Source organism: Peromyscus leucopus, chromosome 8b (assembly GCF_004664715.2).
Source record: "Peromyscus leucopus breed LL Stock chromosome 8b, UCI_PerLeu_2.1, whole genome shotgun sequence".
NCBI classification, from domain to species: Eukaryota; Metazoa; Chordata; class Mammalia; order Rodentia; family Cricetidae; genus Peromyscus; species Peromyscus leucopus.
This window is the reverse complement of record NC_051086.1, coordinates 40,735,268-40,758,019: the sequence shown is the minus strand read 5'-3', so window position 1 is coordinate 40,758,019 and position 22,752 is coordinate 40,735,268. Positions and strand designations below refer to the sequence as shown.

The window sequence follows — 22,752 nt, the reverse complement described above, 5'->3', positions numbered from 1 at the left end:
ATCCCTGGCATCTACCCCCTACATACCAGTGACATCTGAGTCCTCTGAATGGGAGAGGAAATTAGCCCCAGTTGAGTTACATTAATCCAGAAAAACAGAAATAGCCAATATTGCAATAAAAACAATTTCACTACAGATATAAACATTAAACAGCTTATTGAGTCCCTGTAACAATCATAGGCAGTGCAAATCCATCATGGTGCTGCAATTAAATCCAGCAAGAGTCCCACCAGGCTACAATCGAGCCTTCTGCAGGGCTGGGCTGAGAATGTAGCCCAGTAGGCACAGTGCTTGCTTGGCATTCATGGGGCCATTGTCTCAATCCCAGCACTGCATAAACTGGGTTTGGTGGCATACACCAGTGATTCTAGTATTTGGGAGGTGGAGGCAGGATGATCAGAATGTCAAGGTCAACAGTTCAAGGATACCATGTGGTACTTGAGACCATCTCAAGAAAGAAAGGAAGTTGGGAAGGGAGGAAGGAATAAAAAAAAAAAAAAAGACAGCCAGCCAGACATCTGAAAGGCTGAAGGAGAATGTTTCTGTTTTGACAGTTCTAGAAACTTCTCAGGTTCTTTGACCCTCTTCAAAGCCAGCAAAGCTGCATTTCTCTGACCACCTCCATGCACCCCCCACCCAACCACCCAGTGACCATGGCTCACTCTGCTTTTCCCTTCTATGTAGACAAATTTCTAAACGGTCTTATTAAATAAGAAACACAGAGCCAAATACAGAGGTAATAGCCAAAGAGATCAGAGAACTAATGAAGAGCCAAGGCTACCTTATCTTACCACCTCACCGCCATCGCTTCCCCAGAGCATCACAAATGTAGTGATATTGTGTCCCTCAATATATTGTGCACCTTAATAAACTTATCTGGGGTCAGAGAACAGAACAGTCACTACATGGACATGGAGGCCTGTGGTGGTATTGTGTTCCCCAAAATATTGCCCACCCTAATAAACTTATCTGGGTCAGAGAACAGAACAGCCACTAGATACAGAGGCTAGAAAATGGTGGCACTCACACCTTTAATCCTAGCCTTCTGGAGGCTTGGATCTCTGTGAGTTCAAGGCCACACTGGAAAGAGTCAGGCATGGTGACTCATGCCTTTAATCCCAGGAGGTGATGGCAAAAAGCAGAAAGGTATATAAGGCGTGAAAACCAGGAACTAGAAACATTTGGCTGGTTAAGCCTTTAGGCTTCTAGCAGCAGTTCATTTGAGATCTATTTGGATATGATGACTTCCAGACTGAGGAAACAGGAGCAGCTGAGGAACTGGTGAAGTGAGGTGGCTGTGGCTTGTTCTGCTTCTCTAATCTCCCAGCATTCACCCCAATAACTGGCCTCAGGTTTGATTTTATTAATAAGAACTTTGAAGATTCATACTCCAGAGGCCAGAAAATGGAGGCACACACACCTTTAATCCTAGCATTCTGGAGGCAGAGATCAATCCGGGTTATGTAAGTTCAAAGGCACACTGGAAACAGGATCAGCTGAGGAATTGGCAAGGTGAGGTTAGCTGTAGCCTGTTCTGTCTCTCTGATCTTTCAGCATTCACTCCAATACTTGGCCCTGGATTTGTTTTTATCAATAAGACCTTTTAAGATTCATGCTACACTTCTGCCTCCCTCTTCCAGTTTTAAAACTTCTGTCATCACTAAAATACCAGGACAGCCCTCCTAAGGTGCACACACGGTTCACTTTAACTCCACCAGTCCGTTTACATCCCCTTTGCAAACTAGCATATTCCTAGCACATTCGGTGTTCCGGGATGAGGATATAGGTATGTTTGGGGATAAGGCGCATTGCATTATTTTGACTCTTGCAAACACAGAAGGAAATAGCTCACATAGATGTGTGCTGGCAAACTTGGGGACAAAATGGACAAACTCTTCAACAGAAATAATGTTGAAACTATAAAAACCCTTTTTACCAAGGAAGCGGCAGACTTCACACAAGGCCGGTGGTTTCACTGAGTGCTGTCAAGAATGGCCAGCCCACCCTGAGATTGCAGCTGAGAGCCCCAGCCCAACAGGACTCTTCCTGGTTCTAGATTTTGGCAGGAAGCCACCAGGCCTCAGCTCTGGCAGTTCTTTCTTTTCTTATCTTAACCTAGGAAGTGGCAGTGGATTCCTGACTCTAATTTGTAAATGTCTTTCCACTCTGTTTCACTTCCTTATTTATTTCATTACCAACATAACAATCCTGTGGGAAATTCCTGGTAGTCCGGCTTTCCTGACCAACCCCCCTGCTGATCCAGGGAATGCATTTTAAAACAGTTATGGGGCATGGCAGTCTTTGAACAAAGACTAGGAGGGACTCACAGCTCTGAGCACTGCAGCCCAGCACCCCGAAGTGCAGCCCTGCTCCCCATCCCTGGCTCAGCATCTGAGCACCACTGAAGGCACACCACTGAAGAGCTCTAGAAAGAACTTGACTCTTTTCATTTCATTGACACACATCAATTGCACATTTTCCTGTAAATTGCTACTCTAATTATATGAGTTGTTTCCAGACATTGTCTGCATGCATGTGATATACTTGGATTATATTTAGTCCTTCTGCCCCTTGGTCTTCATTTGCGCAGACACCCCTTTTGTGTATCCCCAGGAGTGACAGGACTGGACCTGAGGGCAGTTCTAACCACACTGGTTCTCATCTACCTTTGTGCTGCTGATATTTTTTTTATTTTTCCCAAAGGGATATTCAGATCATTTGCCTATTTTAAACATTGGATTTTTTTTTTGTAAGACAGAATCTCACTGTATAGTCTTGGCTAGCCTAGAATTCAATATGTAGACCAGGCTGACCTCAAACTCAGAGATCCACCTGTCCTCAGCTTCCTGAGTGCTGGGATTAAAGGCCTAGGACAGCTCCATGGGCTGACAGTGGATTCCATTCAGCTCTCTGTGGACCTGGCTCCCACCCTCTTTTCACTGCAGACTGCTCATCTGGCGGCTCTCTGCTGTCAGGAACCTGTTTGTCAGACAGGAGCCATGTGGGGACCCGCTTTTCAGCATCACCTTCCCCGTGTCTTGAACTGTTTTCTGACTCCATTTCTAGCTGTTCTAGCTGCACTTGGGTCTTTAATCCATTGTGAGTTGCTTTTTTTTTTTTTTTTTTTTTTTGGTTTTTTCAAGACAGGGTGTCTCTGTGTAGCTTTGCGCCTTTCCTGGATCTTGCTTCATAGACCAGGCTGGCCTCGAACTCACAGAGATCCACCTGCCTCTGCCTCCCGAGTGCTGGGATTAAAGACATGTACCACCATCGCCCCGCTGGCCGGAGTTGCTTTTTGCACAGGCCGAGAGATGGACTTTTTACCATCCTGCTGTACACACCCTGTTTCCCTAGCACCATACCTTACCTGTCATTCCTCCTTGTTTCTGGCACCTTTGTTGAGAATTTGTGGGCAGGCTGGAGAGATAGCGCAGCAGTCAAGAGCACGGGCTGCTCTTGAGGAGGACCCGGGTTCAATTCCCAGCACCCACATGGCGGCTCACAACTGTCTGTGACTCCATCTGAAGTCCTCTTCTCACCCCTGCAGGCACTGCATACACATGGTGCTCAGATAATGCACACTGGAAAAGCATCTGTACACATAATTTCAAAAAAGTGTTTTAAAGAGAATATGTTGGCTAGATAAGAGAGTTTAAAACTAAGAAATTTAGGACTGGAGAGATGGCTCAGAGGTTAAAAGAGGCTGCTTTTCCAGAGGTTCTGAGTTCAATTCTCAGCTACCACATGGCGGCTCACAACCACCTGTAATGAGATCTGGTGCCCTCTTCTGGAATGCAGGCAGAATACTATATTTATTATTATTATATATATATATATATATAAATAAATTAAAAAGAGAGAGATTTTTGAATGGAAACACATGAACTATGAACCAAAGGCTAAGGGGTCCCCAGCTGGATCAGGCCCTCTGAATAGGTTAGACAGTTGAATGGCTTGATCAGTTTGGGAGGCAACTAGGCAGTGGGACCAAGTCCTGTGCTCATTGCATGAGTTGGCTGTTTGAAACCTGGAGCTTATGCAGGGACACTTGGCTCAGTCTGGGAGGAAGGGACTGGACCTGCCTGACTGAGTCTACCAGGTTGATCGCAGTCCTCAGGGGAGGATTTGTCCTGGAGGAGGTGGGAATGGCGGGTAGGCTGGGGGTAAGGGGAGGGTGTGGGAGGGGGAGAATAGGGGAACCATGGCTGATATGTAGAACTGAATGGTATTGTAAAATAAAATAAAATAAATAATTAATTAATTAATTAAAAAAGAGAGATTTTTAAACACTGAGAAATTTATAAAGTATTATATTTTTTAAAAAGATTTTATAGCCAGGCGGTGGTGGCACACGCCTTTAATCCCAGCACTCCAGGAGGCAGAGGCAGGTGGATCTCTGTGAGTTTGAGGCCAGCCTGGGCTACCAAGTAAGTTCCAGGAAAGGCGCAAAGCTGCACTAGAGAAACCCTGTCTCGAAAAACCAAAAAAAAAAAAAAAAGATTTATTTATTTATTATATGTACAGTATTCTGCCTGCATGTATGCCTGCTCACAAGCACCATGTGGCTGCTGGGAATTGAACTCAGGACCCCCAGAAGAGCAGTCAGGAGCAGTAAGGATTCTTAACCGCTGAGCCAGTTCTCCAGCCCAAGTATTGTATTTTTTAAGGATGAATTTTATTTTTAAGTATGTGTATGTGCACAAGTGTAAGTACCTTCAGAGGCCTTCAGGTGTGGATACCCCTACAGCTGGAGTTACAAGCAGCTGTGAGCCACTCATGTGAATGCTGGGAACGAGACTCAGGTCACCTACAAGAGCAGCAAGCAAACTATCTAAACACTCCTAAAACATTCCTAACAACTGCTCATAATGCACTGTTGTAATGGTTTTAAGCAGTGTCTGGGATTTACCTGAGTGCTAGAGCATTGCCTACCATGCCTGAGACCCAGTGCTACGGATAAGTGAGTTTATCTTGGGGTGTCCAATTGCTCTGTGTGTCTGAGGTTTCTTACATACCAATAGCACGCTGGTTTTGTTACTGTGGCTATCTGTACCATGTTGTCTAGCCTGGCCCCAAACTTAGTACTTAAGAGGATCTTGTCATTTACCAAGCTCTGTGCTAGTAGTTACACTGAAGAGAAGCTGAAGAAGTTTTTAAAAAGACCTTGGAATTGAGGATTTTGGTTAAAATGTTCCAAGTGTTTCTACTATAAGCAGTAACATACAGATCAAGCAATCACATCAAAATACTAATGTCATTCTCAGACAGACAGAGGAAGGGAGGAAGAGACAGAAGGAGAGAGGGAAGAGGAGGGAGGGACCTATGAGAGCCAGGCAGCACTGCTTTGATATTGATTCCCGATATGAGAGCGCCACCTACTGTCTGGTTTTAGAACGCAATGCTAAGGTTGGTTCAAGTCCTCTTTCTTTTTTTTTTTTTTTTTTTTTTTTTTTTTTCGAACATTCTCTGTATACTTCGCCTTTCCTGAGCTCATTGACCAGCTGCCAACTCACAGAGATCCCTGCTCTGCCTCCCAAGGCTGATAAAGCGCCACCACGCCCCTCAAGTCCTCTTTCATCTTGAAAAATGAAACAAAATCATCCTCTGGCTCTGCACATGCACACAGGAATATGCACACCCACACACCTGCATAGGAACCCCCCCCTCTGTTACACACACACACACACACACACACACACACACACACACACACACGCATGCACGCACGCACGCAAAAAAAAAAAAAAACATGACAGTCATACACTGCACTTCAATAATTCAATGACAAAGCATAAAAACTATTTGTTTTTACTTTTTAAAACAAATGTAAAATATATACACTGTGGAGCCAGGATGACCATCACAGACTGTGGATGATGGTCCGGTTTCGAAGTTGCTGAATATACTCCTTGGCATGGTCGACTGTTGTCTTGGGTGCTTCGGGTAGGGGTGGGGGTCCTTCCACCAGCTTCACAAAATAGTGGCAATAGACCTTCTCCATGATGCCAAAGCGACCTCGGCCATGGTAACGGATGCGCTTCAGGCACTGGCCTCGACCTGAGGTCGACTCAGCTATGGAGGGAAGAAAGAGAGAATGGTGGGACATGTCTGCTATCCATAGGACGCCATCCGGACCAGCTGAGCAAGCCCTGACCCATCTTTCACTAGATCCTAAGACTACAAGAGGTTGCTGGTGGGCTAGAACACACTCATCTCAACCACAAGTCCCTGGAGCACGACCTAGGAACCATGCACTGCTCTAGGAGATGAAGCATGGACCCTGCTGCCACACAGTTTATGCTGGAGAAAGACAGAAAACATGGTAACACTTTCAATTAATGCAAGTTTCACGAATTAAACAAATCTAATATGGCATATACTAAAGGCATGGTGCTGGTGCCTGAAATCCAGGAAGCAATTGCAGGAAGATCTGGATTTCAATGCCATCCTTAGCTACAGAGCAAATTCAAGGCCAGTCTTTTGTTTTGTTTGTTTTTCGAGACAGGGTTTCTCTGTGTAGCCCTGGCTGTCCTGGAACTCATTCTGTAGACCAGGCTGGCTTCGAACTCACAGAGATCTGCTTGCCTCTACCTCCAGAGTGCTGGGATTAAAAGCATGCACCACCATGCCAGGCTATAAAGGCAGTCCTAAATAAAAGAGGCATCCCTGAGGAGAAACCTGACCTGAGACCAGAATCCCCCTCCATCCCTGTTCCTGTCAGATGGCAGTAAAGGCATCCTGCCTGATGGGAGCACACTCAGCTTGTTTAGGAAGACAACAGGGCACACTGATACCAAGTATTTTTTAAGAGGCACACAAACAAGAGGAAATGAGAGACGCGCATTGGCACAGACTGTAGATGGTCCTGCAAGCGAAGGGAATTCCATCCCCAGCACTCAGGTGAACAAGGCAGGAACAGGGCTGGTAAATGACTATGTAAGGCACTTGCCATGCAGGCCTGACAACCTGAGTTTGCCCTTGGAATCCACACAGAGGTGCAGAGACATGATTCCACAGAACTGTCCTCTGACCTCCACAAACAGGCTATGGTGCACACTGTGCCATGTGCATATGGACTATCTTGGATATTCTGAACACTGCCCCACTAAACACGGTGGGCAGGAGTCTATGGTATGCTGACTCAAAGACATTTGGATGTGTGCTTAGGAGTGCTGTGGCTGCATCATGTGGTTGGTTTCAGTTTTGGAGAGCTCTTCATATTGATTCTCATAGTGGCTGCACTACATTATATTCCCACAGAGGTGTTTAAGGCTCCCACTGCCCACTCTGGCTGAGGATATTGAACTTTTGTTCATGTATTTTACATTTTTCTCTTAAGAACTGTGTAATTCATTTGCCTGCTCATTGATTAGATGATTCAGCGATTTTGGTCTGTCTGTGTTTTTCTCTTTCTCTCTTTCATAAATCATCAGTTCTTTCACCCTGATGACAAGAAGGCTCCATTTCAGTTACTCTTATGGCAGAGGCACATTATAAAAAGACCCTTAGAGTTTACATGCAATCCTTTATTGACCTCCTTCCACCTGGCAATTCATCTTTTCTCCCCCACAACAACCCCTACTCTGAGATAGTCTCTCTGTGTAGCTCTAACTGTCTTGGAAATCATCATGTAGACCCAGCAGGCCTTGAACTCAGAGAGCCACCTGCCTCTGCCTCCTGGGTGCTGGTACTAAAGGTATGTGCACCGACACAACAATTAATCCATCTTTTAGATAATTTGTGGTTGTTCTCAGTTTTATTGTGGCTAAAGGGTGGCAGCATGAGCTGCCTAAAATACTAAAATCCTTGTGTAATAAGCACTGGTGAGAGAATCCATACCCTGAGTCTCATTCAGAACAGGCAGCTAGAAGTTAGCACATCTATCACTCAGACAGATTAACACTGAGGTGCTAAGCGCTAAAAGAAAGTCCTTACCTGTGGGAGGCCAGCTCCCACCTTTTAAAAGGGTTCCTATGAGGGGGAGAAAGGGATAAGAAACTTTCAGATAGAAAGATGGTGGCAAAGAGGAGAAAGAAACACAGGATAGCTTCAGGAAGACCTGGATCAAAACCCAATGGCCCCTTCTGCCTCTTCAAAAGGGCTTTTTGTAACAATGCCAAGGGGAGGGGCAAAAGACCTCCCCCTTGCTAGATCAAAGCACACCACACAGCCCAGTGTTGACCCTTCCAAACACCTGGAAACCACACCCATCATTCCCTCATGCAGCCCTGCTTAGTAAAGCAAGCTCAGATTCTTGGGCCCTAAATTCCTCAATTCTCACTAGGAAACCTATATGGGTCTCTACATCTCCCTCTTCTTAATATAATAAAGGGCCCCTTAGACCTCTCAGATAGACTGTGCCTGTCATAGGTCATCCTTCTTCCCTAGTCAGCCTTCCCATCCTGGAAATATACTTTCCATCAAGCATTTTCCATCAAGCACACTCTGCCTTAGGTTGGCAACTAGGAAGAACAACTTTACCCACCCCTGACTACCAGACACTGGTAGGGGGAATTACAGAGCTTAACTTGGCTCTGACTCAGGTCCCTACTAAGAGCTGCAAGTAGCTGGGACAACCACAGCAATCCCTATGGCAGCCACAGCCCCAATAAAGGAGTAGAGGATGACCAAGATGGAATGTCCTTTTTTAATGGGTCTAAGATGTCTATAACAGCCTTAGCTGTGCCAAGCCCTTCTGTAAATCAATAAATTCTTGATGCAAACACATCAAATAAGTCAAAAAACTCCTGATGCAACCACATCAAACTTAAAGACTCTCTTAGATTCACCAAACCATAGTTCATTAATATCAACAGATTAACATAATTCTAGTATAAATATTACTATAATATTTACAACTAGCATGAATATTACTATACATATTTAGAATTCTTACAAACTTACATTCAAAAGCAAACTCTCTATAGGACTACTTTGCAACTTTAGCAAACATCTAACAGAGCACTCTTAACAGAGCTATTTACATGTTCTTCCAACAAGACAGAGGGTACATGAATCAGGAGTCACTACAGTTAAACTTGTAGATGAACTCAAAACTGTTTCATTTCTGAGGTCTGCAAAAGCTCAAAAAACTCAGTTCTAATAATAGTCTTAAAGTTCCACTGACAGCCCAAGATCAGGGCCTGGCTTGTCAGCCACTCTGAAGTCCCTTTTAGCAGTCCAAGTCGTAATGACTTTTAGGCAAACAGTTCCAAACATGAGGAGTCCCAAATTTGTTGCTGCTCCACTGCATGCAACAACTCAGTTCAACTCAAACAAGCACTGCTGAAACCCCACTCTCAGTTACAGCAACATTTTATAGCAGTCTTTCCTGAGGAACCTTGCCTCACGGCAAAGGTAGCTGCCATCCTAACTGAGAGGCTACAGAGCTCCTTTCTGAAAGCTTTCTGCTCAGCCACCAAACAGAAACTGTGTGACTTTGGCTGCTAGCTCCATTCAGCTTTTTTACTGTCCCAGTCTGTCTGCACCTCCTGTCTCTGAGCCTGCCCACCTAGAGACCCCAGCATCCTGAGGCCCTGAGGGTGTGCCTTGTGCTGCTCATCTGAATGCCGCCCCTCTGCTACAAGTTAGTTCTTGAGCAGCCCTTCCGGGTCCAGGAGGCAACCTAGCCCAGCCAGTTGCAGCTGCTGTACCCTGGCTCCCTTTACATTCACTTGCACTATATTACCCTGGGTGTCTTGGCTGTTCAATTACAGGGAACATTTGAAAGCCTTGCACCTCCTACATTCTGATAGCTGCTTCTGTAACAATAGCTTAAAGGGGAGATGCAGAACCAGCAGAGAAGGTGTGCCATGTTCCAGGAGGTATTTGAGCCAGGGCAATTATGAGTGAATTTTCCATTCTGACAGACAACCCCCCAGGTGAGTCTAATTCTGCCCCTACAAAAGGAAGATGAGTATCCTTCTGAGAAGGAGAGACCTGAAGAGCCTGCAGTTTTGGGGAAAAAGAAATTACTAAATATTTCAAGTCCTTCAGTTCCTCCCTGGTCTCATCCTAAGACTTCCATTTCTTAAACTTGGCTTCATGGCCAAGAGGGAACTGACTCTGATTGAACGATGTTGTAAAAGTGTTCTCATCTAGCAGCAGCTCCAGTGGAATGGAAGGTCTTGTTCCACTCATATCTGCCTCAGGGAAAATTCCCCCTGCCACTCAGGACTTAGATCTAAGCTGTACCAAATTAATGCCCACAGGCCAAAAGCTTCCATGAGAATCTTTTCTGGTCCACATTTCTCATAATATTGTTTCATTTCAACTCCGACTCTCCCCAGAGTCTGCATCCAGAGTCCTGTAGTCAGGAAATCAAGACACAGCTCCTCTACGAACTCCAGAACCTCTGTAACCTTTGCTGTTCTACCTTAACTCCCCTGGTTTTCAACTCTCTACAATTGAATATACAGAAATCTGCATATTATTTCCATGCCTGATTGCGGCTTTTCTTTCTCAGACTGCTAAGTCCGCAGTAGCTGCTTGTTCCTCAACACTGTTTTCAAGTCTGGTACTAGAGAAATTCTACTCTTACCCTAAGTTTCTTCCACACAATATTCCTATACCTAAGCCCTATATTTTTTCCTAATTTAATAGATAGAAATTGAGAGAAAAAGAGAGAAACCTAGAGAGACTCAGAGAGAGATTTGCTGAGCCTAACTTTTCTATATTTAGCTTTTGCTCCTGAAGAATAAAATACCACCACCTTAACCTTAATACAAAACCAGTCATGTCCAACTGCTTCCACAGGGCTCCCTCCCCCACTTATTTCCTCTGTGCCCAAGTCCCCAGTTCTGGCATCATCTGTGGGAGGCCAGATCCCACCTTTTAAAAGAGTTCCTATGAGGAGGAGAGAGGGATAAGAAACTTCACAGGATAGCTTCAGGAGGACCTACATCAAAACCCAATGGCCCTTTCTGCTTCTCCAAACAGCTTTTCATAACAATGCCAAGGGACATGGTAAAAGACCTCCTCCTGCCGGGCGGTGGTTGCGCACGCCTTTAATCCCAGCACTCGGGAGGCAGAGCCAGGCGGATCTCTGTGAGTTCGAGCCAGCCTGGCTACCAAGTGAGTTCAGAAAAGCGCAAAGCTACACAGAGAAACCCTGTCTCGAAAAACCAAAAAAAAAAAAAAAAAAAAAAAAAAAAAGACCTCCTCCTTGCTAGATCAAAGCACACTGCACAGCCAAGTGCAGACCCTTCCAAATACCTGGCAACCATACCAGTGATCAAATCATCCTCTTAGGCAGCCCTGCTGGTAAAACAAGCTCAGATTCTTGGACCCTGAGTATGTTCTCACTGGGAAATCTCTGTGAGTCTCTACATTTACCAGAACAGGCAATTGGCCTAAGTATTCAGACACCAAAGACCATTTTCACCAAACTTGGCATCAAGTGAAAGACATCCCTAGTGCTGAAGATAGAAAAAGTCTTACCTACATATAAGTTGGATCTGAATTCCACATTATGGTCTCTCACTGCCATGTCTTGTGCTTCTAAGAGTACCTTAAACAACAAGAAAGGACTGCTCATATACTGATTTTGAACTAAAGGGGGATTAAATATCTCATCTTTTGCTATGTCTAAAATATGCCTAGTCAAACCTTCACTTCACAGTGAACTTTTATTTATTTATTTATTTGTTTATTTATTTAGTGGTGAGGGGTTTTGCTTTGTTTTTTGAGACAAGGGCTCACTTTGCAGCTCTGGCTGCATGGAAATCAGAGATTGGTCTGCCTCTGCCTCCCATTCCCAGCCACAGTAAACTTTTTTAAGCAAACAAAAAATGCTGGTTGTACCAAGGAAAAGGGACAAGAAAATATCCCTTTCTCAGAACTAACGTAGGGCCTATGGCCCTGTTGAGGCTCTGTAAGGGAAGGGAGGAGAGCCCATACACCAAGTCATGCCATTGGAAGGAACAATGAATATGAGTCAGGGACTCCCGTATTCTAAAGGGAACAGCCATGTGCCTAGTACATTAGGACTGTGCCCAGTGAGGCATTGGAGACCATAGGGACTACCTATATACAAATACAAACCGATGACCACAGGAGAAGCATCAGAGACAACAAGCTTCCAAGTGTCCTGAGTGCCATGCCAGGGCTTCTTCCGTCCAACTGCTTATACCAAATTTTAAGTTCTCATTGTGGAAGTTGGCTCCCCACCCCTCAAAAAAGACTATTGTGAGAAATAAAAACCATACCGAATCTGGGCTGGAAGTGCAGTTTAGTGGTAGAGTATATCCCTAGCATATGCTAGGCCCTGAGTTTAATCTTTAGCATCACTCCAAAATAAGGGCCAGTCATTTGTTAAAAAGGCTTCCAATCATTTCATCAACAATACAAAAAAAAGTGTCAGATGCATATAAAGGTATCTGAGGAAAAATGCATGTAAAGCATCTATTTCTCAGGAATAAGGAACTTAAGAAAACTGGGAGCCCTGAATCTGCATCTCATAAAAAAAATACATTTACACTACAAATCTTAGGAATCCAAGATTTAGGCTTAAAGACAGCTGCATAACCATCCCTTCCAACCACCAAGTCTTACCTCTTTAATTATTTGAGCCCCCTTTTTATCATTGAACTCCAACTGAGCCAAAGCCTGATCAATGGACATGCCTCGTATCTAAAGGGAGACAGAAATGAACAAACGTCTTCTCAAAAGCAATGTTTCCTTTCTTCTTGACAGCAAGAACCTTAAATAATCAGTTAGAATTCTAGAAACTGTGAATTAAAACCAAGCAAAATAGAAAAAAGGTTTGAAAGGCATCCTATCTTTTAGTTAAAAATTAAACTTACATGCTGTAAACACAAAACAGCTTTATGTACAACAGTTTCAGAACTATTAAGGCAGACACAACTGAGACAGGCTGATGTCAACCACACTCATCCTCCACACATGGGATAAATGGTTCTGTATTGCTGCATTTCTCTTTGCTCCTCACCAAGGAGAATATGCAAGAACCAACAGTATCATGAAGTTCAACCTGTCTGTACAGGTAAGCAAGCAAGTGTCCTGGGGTCTCTCTCCTTCTCCAAGATAAACACTTAAGAACTAGAGTCACGGTACTAAAACTACTACAGATGAGCAAGCAGGTGCCCTGGGTCCTCCAGTTGTTGGTGACTCTGCTGCCCTTGTTTCAGTGTCTATTTCCACTGTGAGTTAGTGTCTCTCTTGATGACCTGCTCATCACTGAACACAAAATGACATTCCCTAACCTTTGGGAAAGTTGAGGTAATAATCATCAAGTCTTCAGAGGAAACACACAGCTTCTTTTTCTGGGTATTACGTGGGAGTAGTCATGTTAGCTTACCAATTTTGCCAGATACCACATCTTGTCCTTGCTGTATTTTATTTGTCTCCTACAATGGTAAATTTCCTTGAAGTGGGAAGAAAAAAAAAACATGTGGTAGCAGGTTTATCAAAGTGACCGTGACATAACTATTAGCTCCCATACTCTATGCCCAATGACAACACTGTTGTCACAGCACATAAAACACTACAAAGACCCCAGAGATTCTCCTTTTACACAAAGTTTGCTTTTTTCAAAGTCTATGTTCAAAGATTAGTAAGGCAGAAACAGAAACTGTAATTCTTTAACCCATCAACTACTGAACAAGTCACAGTTTTTAGTAAGTTGAGTAGGGAGAGGAACCATCTTATAATCCTTTTATAAACTGAAACCAACAACCAAGTGGTTTGCATAAGACCTGAAAGCCAGCAAGCACAGGGAAAAGCCAGGCATGGAGGAATCCAAGTCCAGCATGGGTGCCTTCTCTGGTGGTTTGAATGGAAATGGACTCCAAAGACTCATGGGGAGTGGTATTATTTGAAAGGATTAGGATGTGTGGGCTTGTTAGAGTAGGTTTGGCCTTGTTGGAAGAAGTGTGTCACTGGGGTGGGCTTTGAGGTTCCAGAAGCTCAAGCCAGGCCCAGGGGCTTTCTCTCTCTTTCTGCTGCCTGCCCATCTTCATGTAGAACTCTCAGCTACCTCTCCAGCCCCACATCTGCCTGCACACCACCATGCTTCCACCAAGATAATAATAGACTAAATCTCTGAACCTATAGCCAGCCCCAATTAAATGTTTTCCTTTATAAGAGGTGCTGATGCTGGGCAGTGGTGGTGCACTTCTTTAATCCCAGCACTTGAGAGGCAGAAGCAGGTGGATCTTTGTGAGTTTGAGGCCAGCCTGGTCTACAGAGTGAGTTCCAGGACAGCTAGCACTGTTACACACAGAACCCCTGTCTTGGGGAAAAAAAAAAAAAAAAAAGAGTTGCTGTCGCCATCATGTCTTTTCACAGCAATAGAAACACTAAGATACTCCCTAACTTTCCTGAAGACTCTGAAGTTCACCTTCTTCCAACTGTTAGCCCTACTACCACTTAAAAAAATTAAAAAGGGCAGAACGAGCGCGTTTGATACATCCATCCTTTCCCAATGGCTTCAAAACTCATGACGACCCCCGGCGAGATTCTTCGAGAAGGGCAGCTGGAGAAGCGAAGCGACAGCCTGTTGGAGCTCTGGAAAAAGCACGGCGTGCTCACCGACGACCGCCTGCGCCTCTTCTCCCGGCCAGCGAGCGAGCTAAGGAGCTGCGCTTCCACTCCATCCTCAAGGTGGACTGCGTGGAGCACACCCGCAAGCATGTGTACTTCACCGTCGTCACCACTGACTATAAGGAGATCGACTTCCGCTGCACCGAAGAGAGCTGCTGGAACGCGTTCGTCACCCTGGCGTTGATCGAGTACCGGAACCATCGGGCGTTGGAAGGCTTCCGCCGCCACCGTCTCCAGCCCATCATGTCTGAAGAGCAGGAGGAGTCCAAAGAGCCGCGCTCCCCGAGTCCGTGGTGAGTGCTGCCTTTGTCTGCACTGGAGACCCACGATGCGGCTGTGTCAAACAGGAGCCCAGGAGCCCAGGAGATGCCCCCCCCGGGGGGGGGCGGCTACTGCTCTTCGCCAAAGATTTTCCCCATGCTTGCTGAGCCTCGCCCCTCTTGGAGGCTTATAGGCTGCACCCCGACCTGCTCTAGGACAGCTCCTGACTCAGTCCTCTTCCCACAGAGACCAGTCGAGCCAGGAACCAGCCCACGTGGCCGCGTCAAACAGGATCCCAGGAGCCCAGGAGATGCCCCCCGGGGGGCCCGGCTACTGCTCTTCGCCAAAGATTTTCCCGAGCTTGCTGAGCCTCGCCCCGCTGTGCGGGTGCGCTAACTTATTGGACTGTATTTATCTTGATGGTCTTCAACTGTCAACCCACCGTTCCGTGTTAATATTTTTTATACAGTATTTTCATTCCTAATAAACATTGCCATTATCTTTTAACAAAAAAAATTTTTTAAAATATATTTTTAACTAACTTTTTTTTTTAGTTAGATGGCTGGAGTTGCGGCTCAGTTGTGAGAATGTTTGCCTAGTGCTGGACTCGAGCCCTGGAAGTGCTCACACTGGATGTGGTAGTGCTCCCGTGTGATTCCTAAACGTTTCAGCAGCTGTGTATGCAGGCCACCACACACTCACTTAGAGCTGGAGGCTGCTTTACATCTCAGACCAGAATAACCCTGGCAGTTGGACATATGTAAAATAACAATTGTATTACTGAGCAGCTACAAGTAAGATACATCTTTGGTAGGCATCCAATGATTTAATAAAAACCTGAGGGTCAGGGGACTGTACGTTACAAAGAGAAACAAAACAGTAATTGTACCTATATTCAAATACACAATGGCGAAGGCGACTCGTGCCAACTCATCATGCTGCACTACCAGTAATTCATCAGCAGGGCATGGTGGTGCACAGCTTTAATCCTGGCACCCAGGATGAAGAGGCAGGCAGATCTCTGTGAGTCTGAGGCCAGTCTGAACTCTATAATGAGAATAGCCAAGGCTACATAGATTCCGTTTCAAAAAAAAAAAAAAAGACAAAAAATTAAAATTAAAACTTAAAAAGTCACCAAAAAGCCTCACACAGTGAAAAATGAGCACTCCAAGCCCTTAGGTTGGCTCAAAAGACTGATAAAGGCAAGCAGAAGCAACAGCATTGGTTGTTTGGGGGATTCAATCTTTCACTCAATGGTATTAGGGTGACTAGCCCTATGGGGGCGTGGTCCTCTCTGAGTATGTGACTGATTAAGAATGGAGGAGAGGGGTCGCACACGCTCTCAGGTGGTCGGAGCAGGAGCAAGTACAAAGAAGCATGGCTTGCAACTGGTGCCCTTGGGCAGAACGGCAGGACAAGAAGAGCCGGATCAGCAGCAGGTCTTATTTGTTCCGTGTCGTGAGTGTATCTTACTGATTTCATTTCCCTAATCAATTTGACCTGGCCCATTGCAACTGGCAACCTAAGATACAGACGCAATCTGGTATGCTTAAGTCAGTTCATTAGAACATATAAATTACTGCATGATCTCCCTTTAACACGGAACAAAAAACTCACTGCTGGACACATAAGAACACAAGGACTGTCAGGCAGGACACTGTGGTGCACACCTTCAATCCCAGCACTTGGGAGGCAGAGACAGGCAGATTTCTGTAAGTTCAAAGCCATCCTGGGCTAAATGCTGAATTCAATACCAGCCTAAACTGTGTAAGACCTGACTCAAAAGGAAAAAAAAAATTAAGAGATTACTTCTACCCATAAACTTACTGCTGGTCTCCGAGGTTCACCAGGAAGTTGTGGTGGGTAAACAATCTTATTCTTCTTCTCCCATCTTCGAGAAATGTCAAGAGAAGCACTTGTGTGGATACATGATTGGGGTAGAACTCTGAAAGGAAAGAAATCTGTAAGACGATGGAAACTTGGAACTTTTCTGCAGTTTTGGAAGACACATCACCACCATTTGGGCAATTTCAGGCTCACAACTGGAAGTTGATCCAGTTCATCTAACAGAAGGCTTTATTCAGACACCACAGAACTCGTTTAGTTGGAGGCTAAAATGAGAGCTTGCAGTTTGTGTAAGCCAAACAGTGAGCAGGTATTAACCTACTCTTGGCCCTGATAGATGAATACTAACAATTTAGTCCTAATAAAGACTGGAAGAAGATACAGTGGACTTATTCCTTATCTGACCAGTAGAGTTCCCCAACTCTGTTGAATATGCAAGACAAATAGATGAAACAACTAGACAAGATGAAACTAAAGCACAGGGAAGTCAGCAGAGGACTTCAGAGTGGCTTCAGGCAACTTTTTTTGGGTGGGGGTTATTTGAGACAGGGTCTCATAATGTAGCTCTGGCTGTCCTGGAACTCACTCTGTAGACCAGACTGGCCTCAAACTCACAGAGATCCGCCTAACTCTGCCTCCCAAGTGCTAGGATTAAGGGTGCATGCCACCACACTCAGAAAGATAACTCTTAAATAAGATTCACCTAACAGAGAAGACACAGACTGTCACAAATGGCAAAGGCCTTTATCACCTGTGCAAAGGGACAGACCTGAGAACAGGAGAGTTCTGATGTGAATGTTAGGTATTGAACCAGGTGGTGGTTGCACACTCCTTTAATTCCAGCACTTGGGAAGCAGAGGCAGATGGATCTCTGTGAGTTCGAGGCCTGCCTGATTTACAAATTGAGGTCCAGAAATTCTGGGGAAGGGGGAGAGAGAAAACCATCAGAGAGGCAAAAGATTTCTGTTAATGCTGATTAGCAGATTGGGACTTGGTAATGAAAACTTTAAATTCACTATTCCGTGGCCTGCACACCCCAATGTTCATTCTTCCTCCTGTCTTCCCAGTAGCAGCCACTCTATATGACTAAATAAACCCTTCTTGGAAAGCAGTGTCCTGGAGTACATCTTCAACTTCCCTGCCAGGGCCAGCCACCAAGTCTTATTGATACTACCAAGAACTGTCTCTCAAATGCTTGGTGTATTAGTTTATTGTCCATGGTACTTGGCCCTGTTGCTCTAGACCCAGGGTGGCCTACTCTGTCACAGCAAGAATGCACGGCAAGGATGCATGACAAGAACGCACTGCAAGAATGAAGAGGATCTTCCCACTTCAGGGTAGTGGGAAGGCAGGAAGGAAAGGTATTTCAAAGCCATGGCCCCCAGTGACCTAACTTCTTCCCACTAGGACCCATCTGAAAGGTGCAGCCACCTCCCAATGCAATAATAAGAAAGTGAAAACAATGAGTAATCAGGAATCTTTTCTAAAATGCCTAACTCTATCCCACAGTTTGCTATAGATGAAGACACTGCAACCACCCTAGTTCAGGACTGCATCTTCCACAGACCTCTTGATCACTGCTCTTCCACCACCTCACCAAGTTTCTAACCCTCTTTTTTTTTCCAAGTCAGGGTTTCTTTGTATAGCCCTGGTTGTCCTGGAATTCACTATGTAGACCAGGCTGGCCTCGAACTCAGAGATCTGCCTGCCTCTGCCTCCCCAGCCATGTGATTAAAGGCGTGCACCACCACCACCTGGCTCCAACCCCTCTTTCCATGCCTGAGCACCACAAGGAAACCCTTCTGAAACAAGAATGCTCATGTCCCCCTTCAGTTTAAAAGTCCTTGTTGAAGTAAGAAAAATGAGTAACTATTTTATTATTTATATATATATTTTAATTTTGTATGTATGGCTTTTTTAAGTCAGGGTCTCTCTATGTAGTCTTGGCTGTCCTGGAGCTCTCTATAGACTAGGTTGGCCTTGAACTCACAGACATCCACTTGCCTCTGCCTCCTGAGTGCTAGGATTAAAGGTGTTCACCACCAAGCCCAGGTTTTTGTTTGTTTGGCTGTTTTTTGTTTTGGGGGGGGGTTTGTTTGTTTGTTTGTTTTGTTTTTTTGTGACAGGGTTTCTCTACATAACAGCCCTGGCTGTCCTGGCTGTTATACAGAGACCAGGCTGGCCTCAAACTCACAGAGATCCATATGCCTCTGCCTCCCAAGTGCTGGGATTAAAGGCGTGCACCACCACACTCAACCCAGTTTAGTATTTATACATTATAAACACTTACTATTATTGTATGGGTATGAGTTTTTTGCCTATATGTAAGTCCTCATCACAATATGTATTACTCTTGGAGGCCAAAAGAGGGCATCAGATCTTCTGGAATTACAGAGGTTGTTAGCCAACACGTGGTACTAGGAATTGGAAGCAGGTCCTCTGGAAGAGCAGCCAGTGCTATAACCTCTGAGCCATCCATCCAGCCCCCATGATTATATCTTTCTATTCTATGTTCTTCCCCAGTGTCACTGAAAACTGAGAGTCTTGGTGTGGGAGCCAGCAGATCCCTATGTAAGAAAAGGATTGAAATTTCCTACAGTAAATGACCCACCTGGAAGCCATGAGTACCCTAGACCCCAGACTATGTTCTTGAAATACCATTTTCTACTGAAAAGAAACAAACTTCTGGAGGAAGTGGCTGGTCACAAGATTCTAAAGCAGAAAGTACGCAAAACAGGTAAGAAATAGTCTGCCAGATCACAAGCCAAGCAAGCTTGCACAGACCACAGAAGCACATGAAAGGAGCCTGGGAGCCACTTACAGATGACCCCACAGGCCAGCATGGGACAACCCTGGCATTCGTGAAGGTAGTGTCTTTAAGGTGTTGAAACCGTCAAATATATTTAAAGCCAAATGAAACAGTGCAAATGAGATACCCCAGTAAAATGGTTAACCTGGCACTTAGGACTCTCAGTAAATTTAGATATAATTTTATGTCATAGGAGAGTAAAAAGAACTTCATTCTGTTGTTGCTGGATGAGTAATTAACGCATCACAGCGGGCAGTATCTAGCACAGCATAAGTACTGATGGCCAGGAGTTTTGAAAATGAGGCCCACTGAACAGTTATCTGTCCTGTCATCTCTAGACCTTACAGTACCCAGCTTCAAACTTCCTTATCCAGTTTGAATTGTGAGTGTTTACATTTCTACATCGTTTACATCAGTGGGTACACTGTCCCTTCTTTGGGCCTCGGTTTTTGTATGTGTAAGAAAGAAGAATGTGACCATGTCTCTAAGGCTGATAACATTTTTTTCATATCATCGCTCACAACAGGTTGACAGAACCATGAACTGCTCGGCTCTGACTTTAACCCTTCTTCTAAGAAGCCAGTATGATAAACTATTAAACAAGATTTCTTCAGAGTGAGATGCACACCCTCTGACATCCCTTCATGCAGCAGTGCCTTCCACTTCTCAAGTCCTCAATACAGATTTGGCAAATTAAATATAATGCTTGGTGAATGAAGTATGCCATGAATTAATAATGGCAAAGTTTTATGAATACTTACAACATCCTCAAGACTCAAATGGGTCTTCAGCTGAATCAAGCAGCACCAAACCACCATAATTAAGTGGAAATATTGCTCTAAACAAAGCAATTAATTTACAAGTACTATATACGCAATCAAAACTTCCTCAGTACCCTATGGCTCCACACCAGGGCTAACTCAATTGCATTCCTTAACTTCTACACAAGAACGTTTGCCTCCTGGCATGATGTTGCACGGCCTGGGATCCCAACCTAAGACTGGGAGGTGGAGGCCAGCCTGACCTATGTAGAGAGACTCACAAACAAACAAACAAACAAAAAAAAAAAAATGAAAAGCTTTTCTCAAGAGGCTCCAGAACGCTCTGCAGAGCAAAAGAGTCAAAACTCTCCAGTTGCCTGAGGCGCTGAGAGACAACACCGAGAGTGCGTTCTGCACAATGTCAGGCAAACCTCCCAACGGTCCTTGCCCACGGAAGTAACCACAGAAGTAGCTAGGACGTTTGCTGGAATACCACACGACATGGAAGAGTCGAATCGTGGCCAGAAAATAGGAAGAGGCTGTTCAGAAACCACTGAGAGGTGCCCTCGGGGGCAACAGTCCTCACAGGCTTACAAAGCTCAGTCTCTGGCCGAGCGGCCCTTCCACCGAGGCCCAAAGCACAGCCTGGCACACCAGCGCCCTGTCAGGGATGCAGACGCGGCGCAGCCTGTGCCGCGAGAATCTCCACGGCAGGAGACTTACCGCAGGGTCTGCGATGCCCGGATCCTCAGGTTAGGTACCCACAGCGCACCTGCAACATGAATACGAGCTGTCAACTCTGACTCTCACTGTCTCCCCGTCCCCAAATTCTAGGAAAGCCTTAAACCTTACCCAACTGCCGCAGCACTGCCGCCGCCATGTCTGGCTGTACGGAAGCCCCGGAGTTCAAGCGCCACCGTGCTGACTGCACGCATGCGCAGTCCGAGGCCAGCTCCCCTCCCCCACACACCCGGAAAGTCTGAATGCGTTGCCATGGAGACCTAGAATGGGGGGGGGGGCTTCAGGCTTAAAGTCTGGTCAGACAAGTCTTGCTTTAGAGTAAGTAAATGACCTCATAAAGACCGAAAATCAGTGGGTTTCCGGAAATTCACCTGGATTCAGAAAAATTGTGTTCTCACCCATAAACAGCCTGAAAGAGCAGGGGAACCTGTTAATCCCAAAGATCCGAGGCCAAAGATACAAGGAAAGACCACCTATCCAAATCATCATGGCCAAATCAATTAAAGCAAGCAATTAATTAAAGCAAGCTTTTTTTTTTTTAAATTATTTGTGTACACGAGCTGCCTCCCCCTAAGGCAGGGTTCGAGAGGTCAACTTCGGATGTGAGGAAGACAAGGTTGATATTGTTCAGGTAGAGGGTTTCCAAATGGGTGATTTGGTGGGCAAAATAGGTGGGGTTAAAGGAGCTGAACACAAGCATAAGTTAGTTATAACAAACTCCTGAAACAAAGACATGATTGCAAGGTGGTCATAACAAGGTAGTCATAACAACAGGTAGCCATAACAACCCCCCCCCAACAAAGGTCGGGGTGCAAGATGGTTTTGAAACAAAGACATGGTTGCCCTTTCTTGGGACAGGTAGTACAGAACCATTTGTAGTAAAGGTTACAGGTGGGGCATAGCCCAATCCTTGAGAAACAGGTTTAATCCTAAATAGGAATGAACCTAGTTTGTCTTTATTTTTAAAATGGCTTTTAAGCCCAAGATGGAGGCTGATTGGTTCATCAAACGTCTGTCCCCAGAGAGCCTCGTTGTTCTTGCTAGAAATGACTGTAACAACAGCACGTAGGAGCCTGGTGTTAAAGGGCTGTGGGTGCAAGGACACACTGTGATACTCAAGCCTGGCTCAAGCCCGGCATGGTGGCACGTGTTTGTAATCTCAGCATATGAGAGGCTGAATAAGGAAGATCACAAGTTCAAGGCCACCTGGACTTCAAATTCCAGACCATCCGGAACTACATAATGAGACCTTACCAAGAAAGAATGAAAGAAAAAAATAAAGCAGAGAAAGGGAAGAAAGAAACATCACTCTCCTTACACAAAGTTTGTGAACATTACTGAGAAAACTCAAACATCAAACTGCCCGGACTGGTGGGCCATACCTTAATCCCCAGCACTCAGGAGGGCAGAGGCAAGAGGATCTCTATGAGTTCAATGCCAGTCTGGTCCATAGAGCAAGTTCCAGGCTAAACAGAGCTGCATGGTGAGACCCTGTCTCAAAACAAAACTAAAAGAACAAATGGGGGCAGCGAGATGGCTCAGCTGGTTAAGGAATTTTCTGCAAAGCCTGACTCTTGAATTCAGTCTGCAGGCCCCATATTGTGGAAAGGAGAGAACCAACACCTGTAAGTTGTCCTCTGACTTCCATACATACACACTGTGGCATGTGAGCGTGTGTGCATGCACACACACACACACACACACACACACACACACTAAATACCAATGGTTCAAACGTGATGTACAATACCCCGTCTAGAGGTTGACTAAGAG

General features: G+C 45.1%; 1 protein-coding gene and 1 pseudogene across 1 annotated transcript; one reads left to right on the top strand and one right to left on the bottom strand.

Annotated features, from left to right (window-relative positions):
- Positions 1-5,777: 5,777 nt before the first annotated feature.
- Positions 5,778-21,179, bottom strand: Mrpl22 (mitochondrial ribosomal protein L22). The gene is made up of 7 exons (XM_028863175.2): positions 21,091-21,179; positions 20,962-21,010; positions 16,651-16,768; positions 13,319-13,384; positions 12,553-12,630; positions 11,440-11,509; positions 5,778-6,072 (listed from the first exon to the last, which is right to left on the bottom strand). The coding sequence occupies exons 1-7, from the start codon at positions 21,116-21,118 to the stop codon at positions 5,861-5,863; spliced, it is 621 nt and encodes a 206-aa protein (XP_028719008.1). The 5' UTR covers positions 21,119-21,179; the 3' UTR covers positions 5,778-5,860.
- LOC114688609 lies at positions 14,292-14,955 on the top strand (annotated as a pseudogene).
- Positions 21,180-22,752: the final 1,573 nt, after the last annotated feature.

Excerpts from the sequence above, each read along its gene's own strand:
- Mrpl22 (XM_028863175.2), bottom strand. The coding sequence starts at position 21,118 with ATGGCGGCGGCAGTGCTGCGGCAGTTGG. Across the intron at positions 21,011-21,090 it reads GGCAGTGCTGCGGCAGTTGG|GTGCGCTGTGGGTACCTAAC; the intron begins GTAAGGTTTAAG and ends TTCATGTTGCAG. Across the intron at positions 13,385-16,650 it reads GTGAACCTCGGAGACCAGCA|GAAATTTACCATTGTAGGAG; the intron begins GTAAGTTTATGG and ends TCCCACTTCAAG.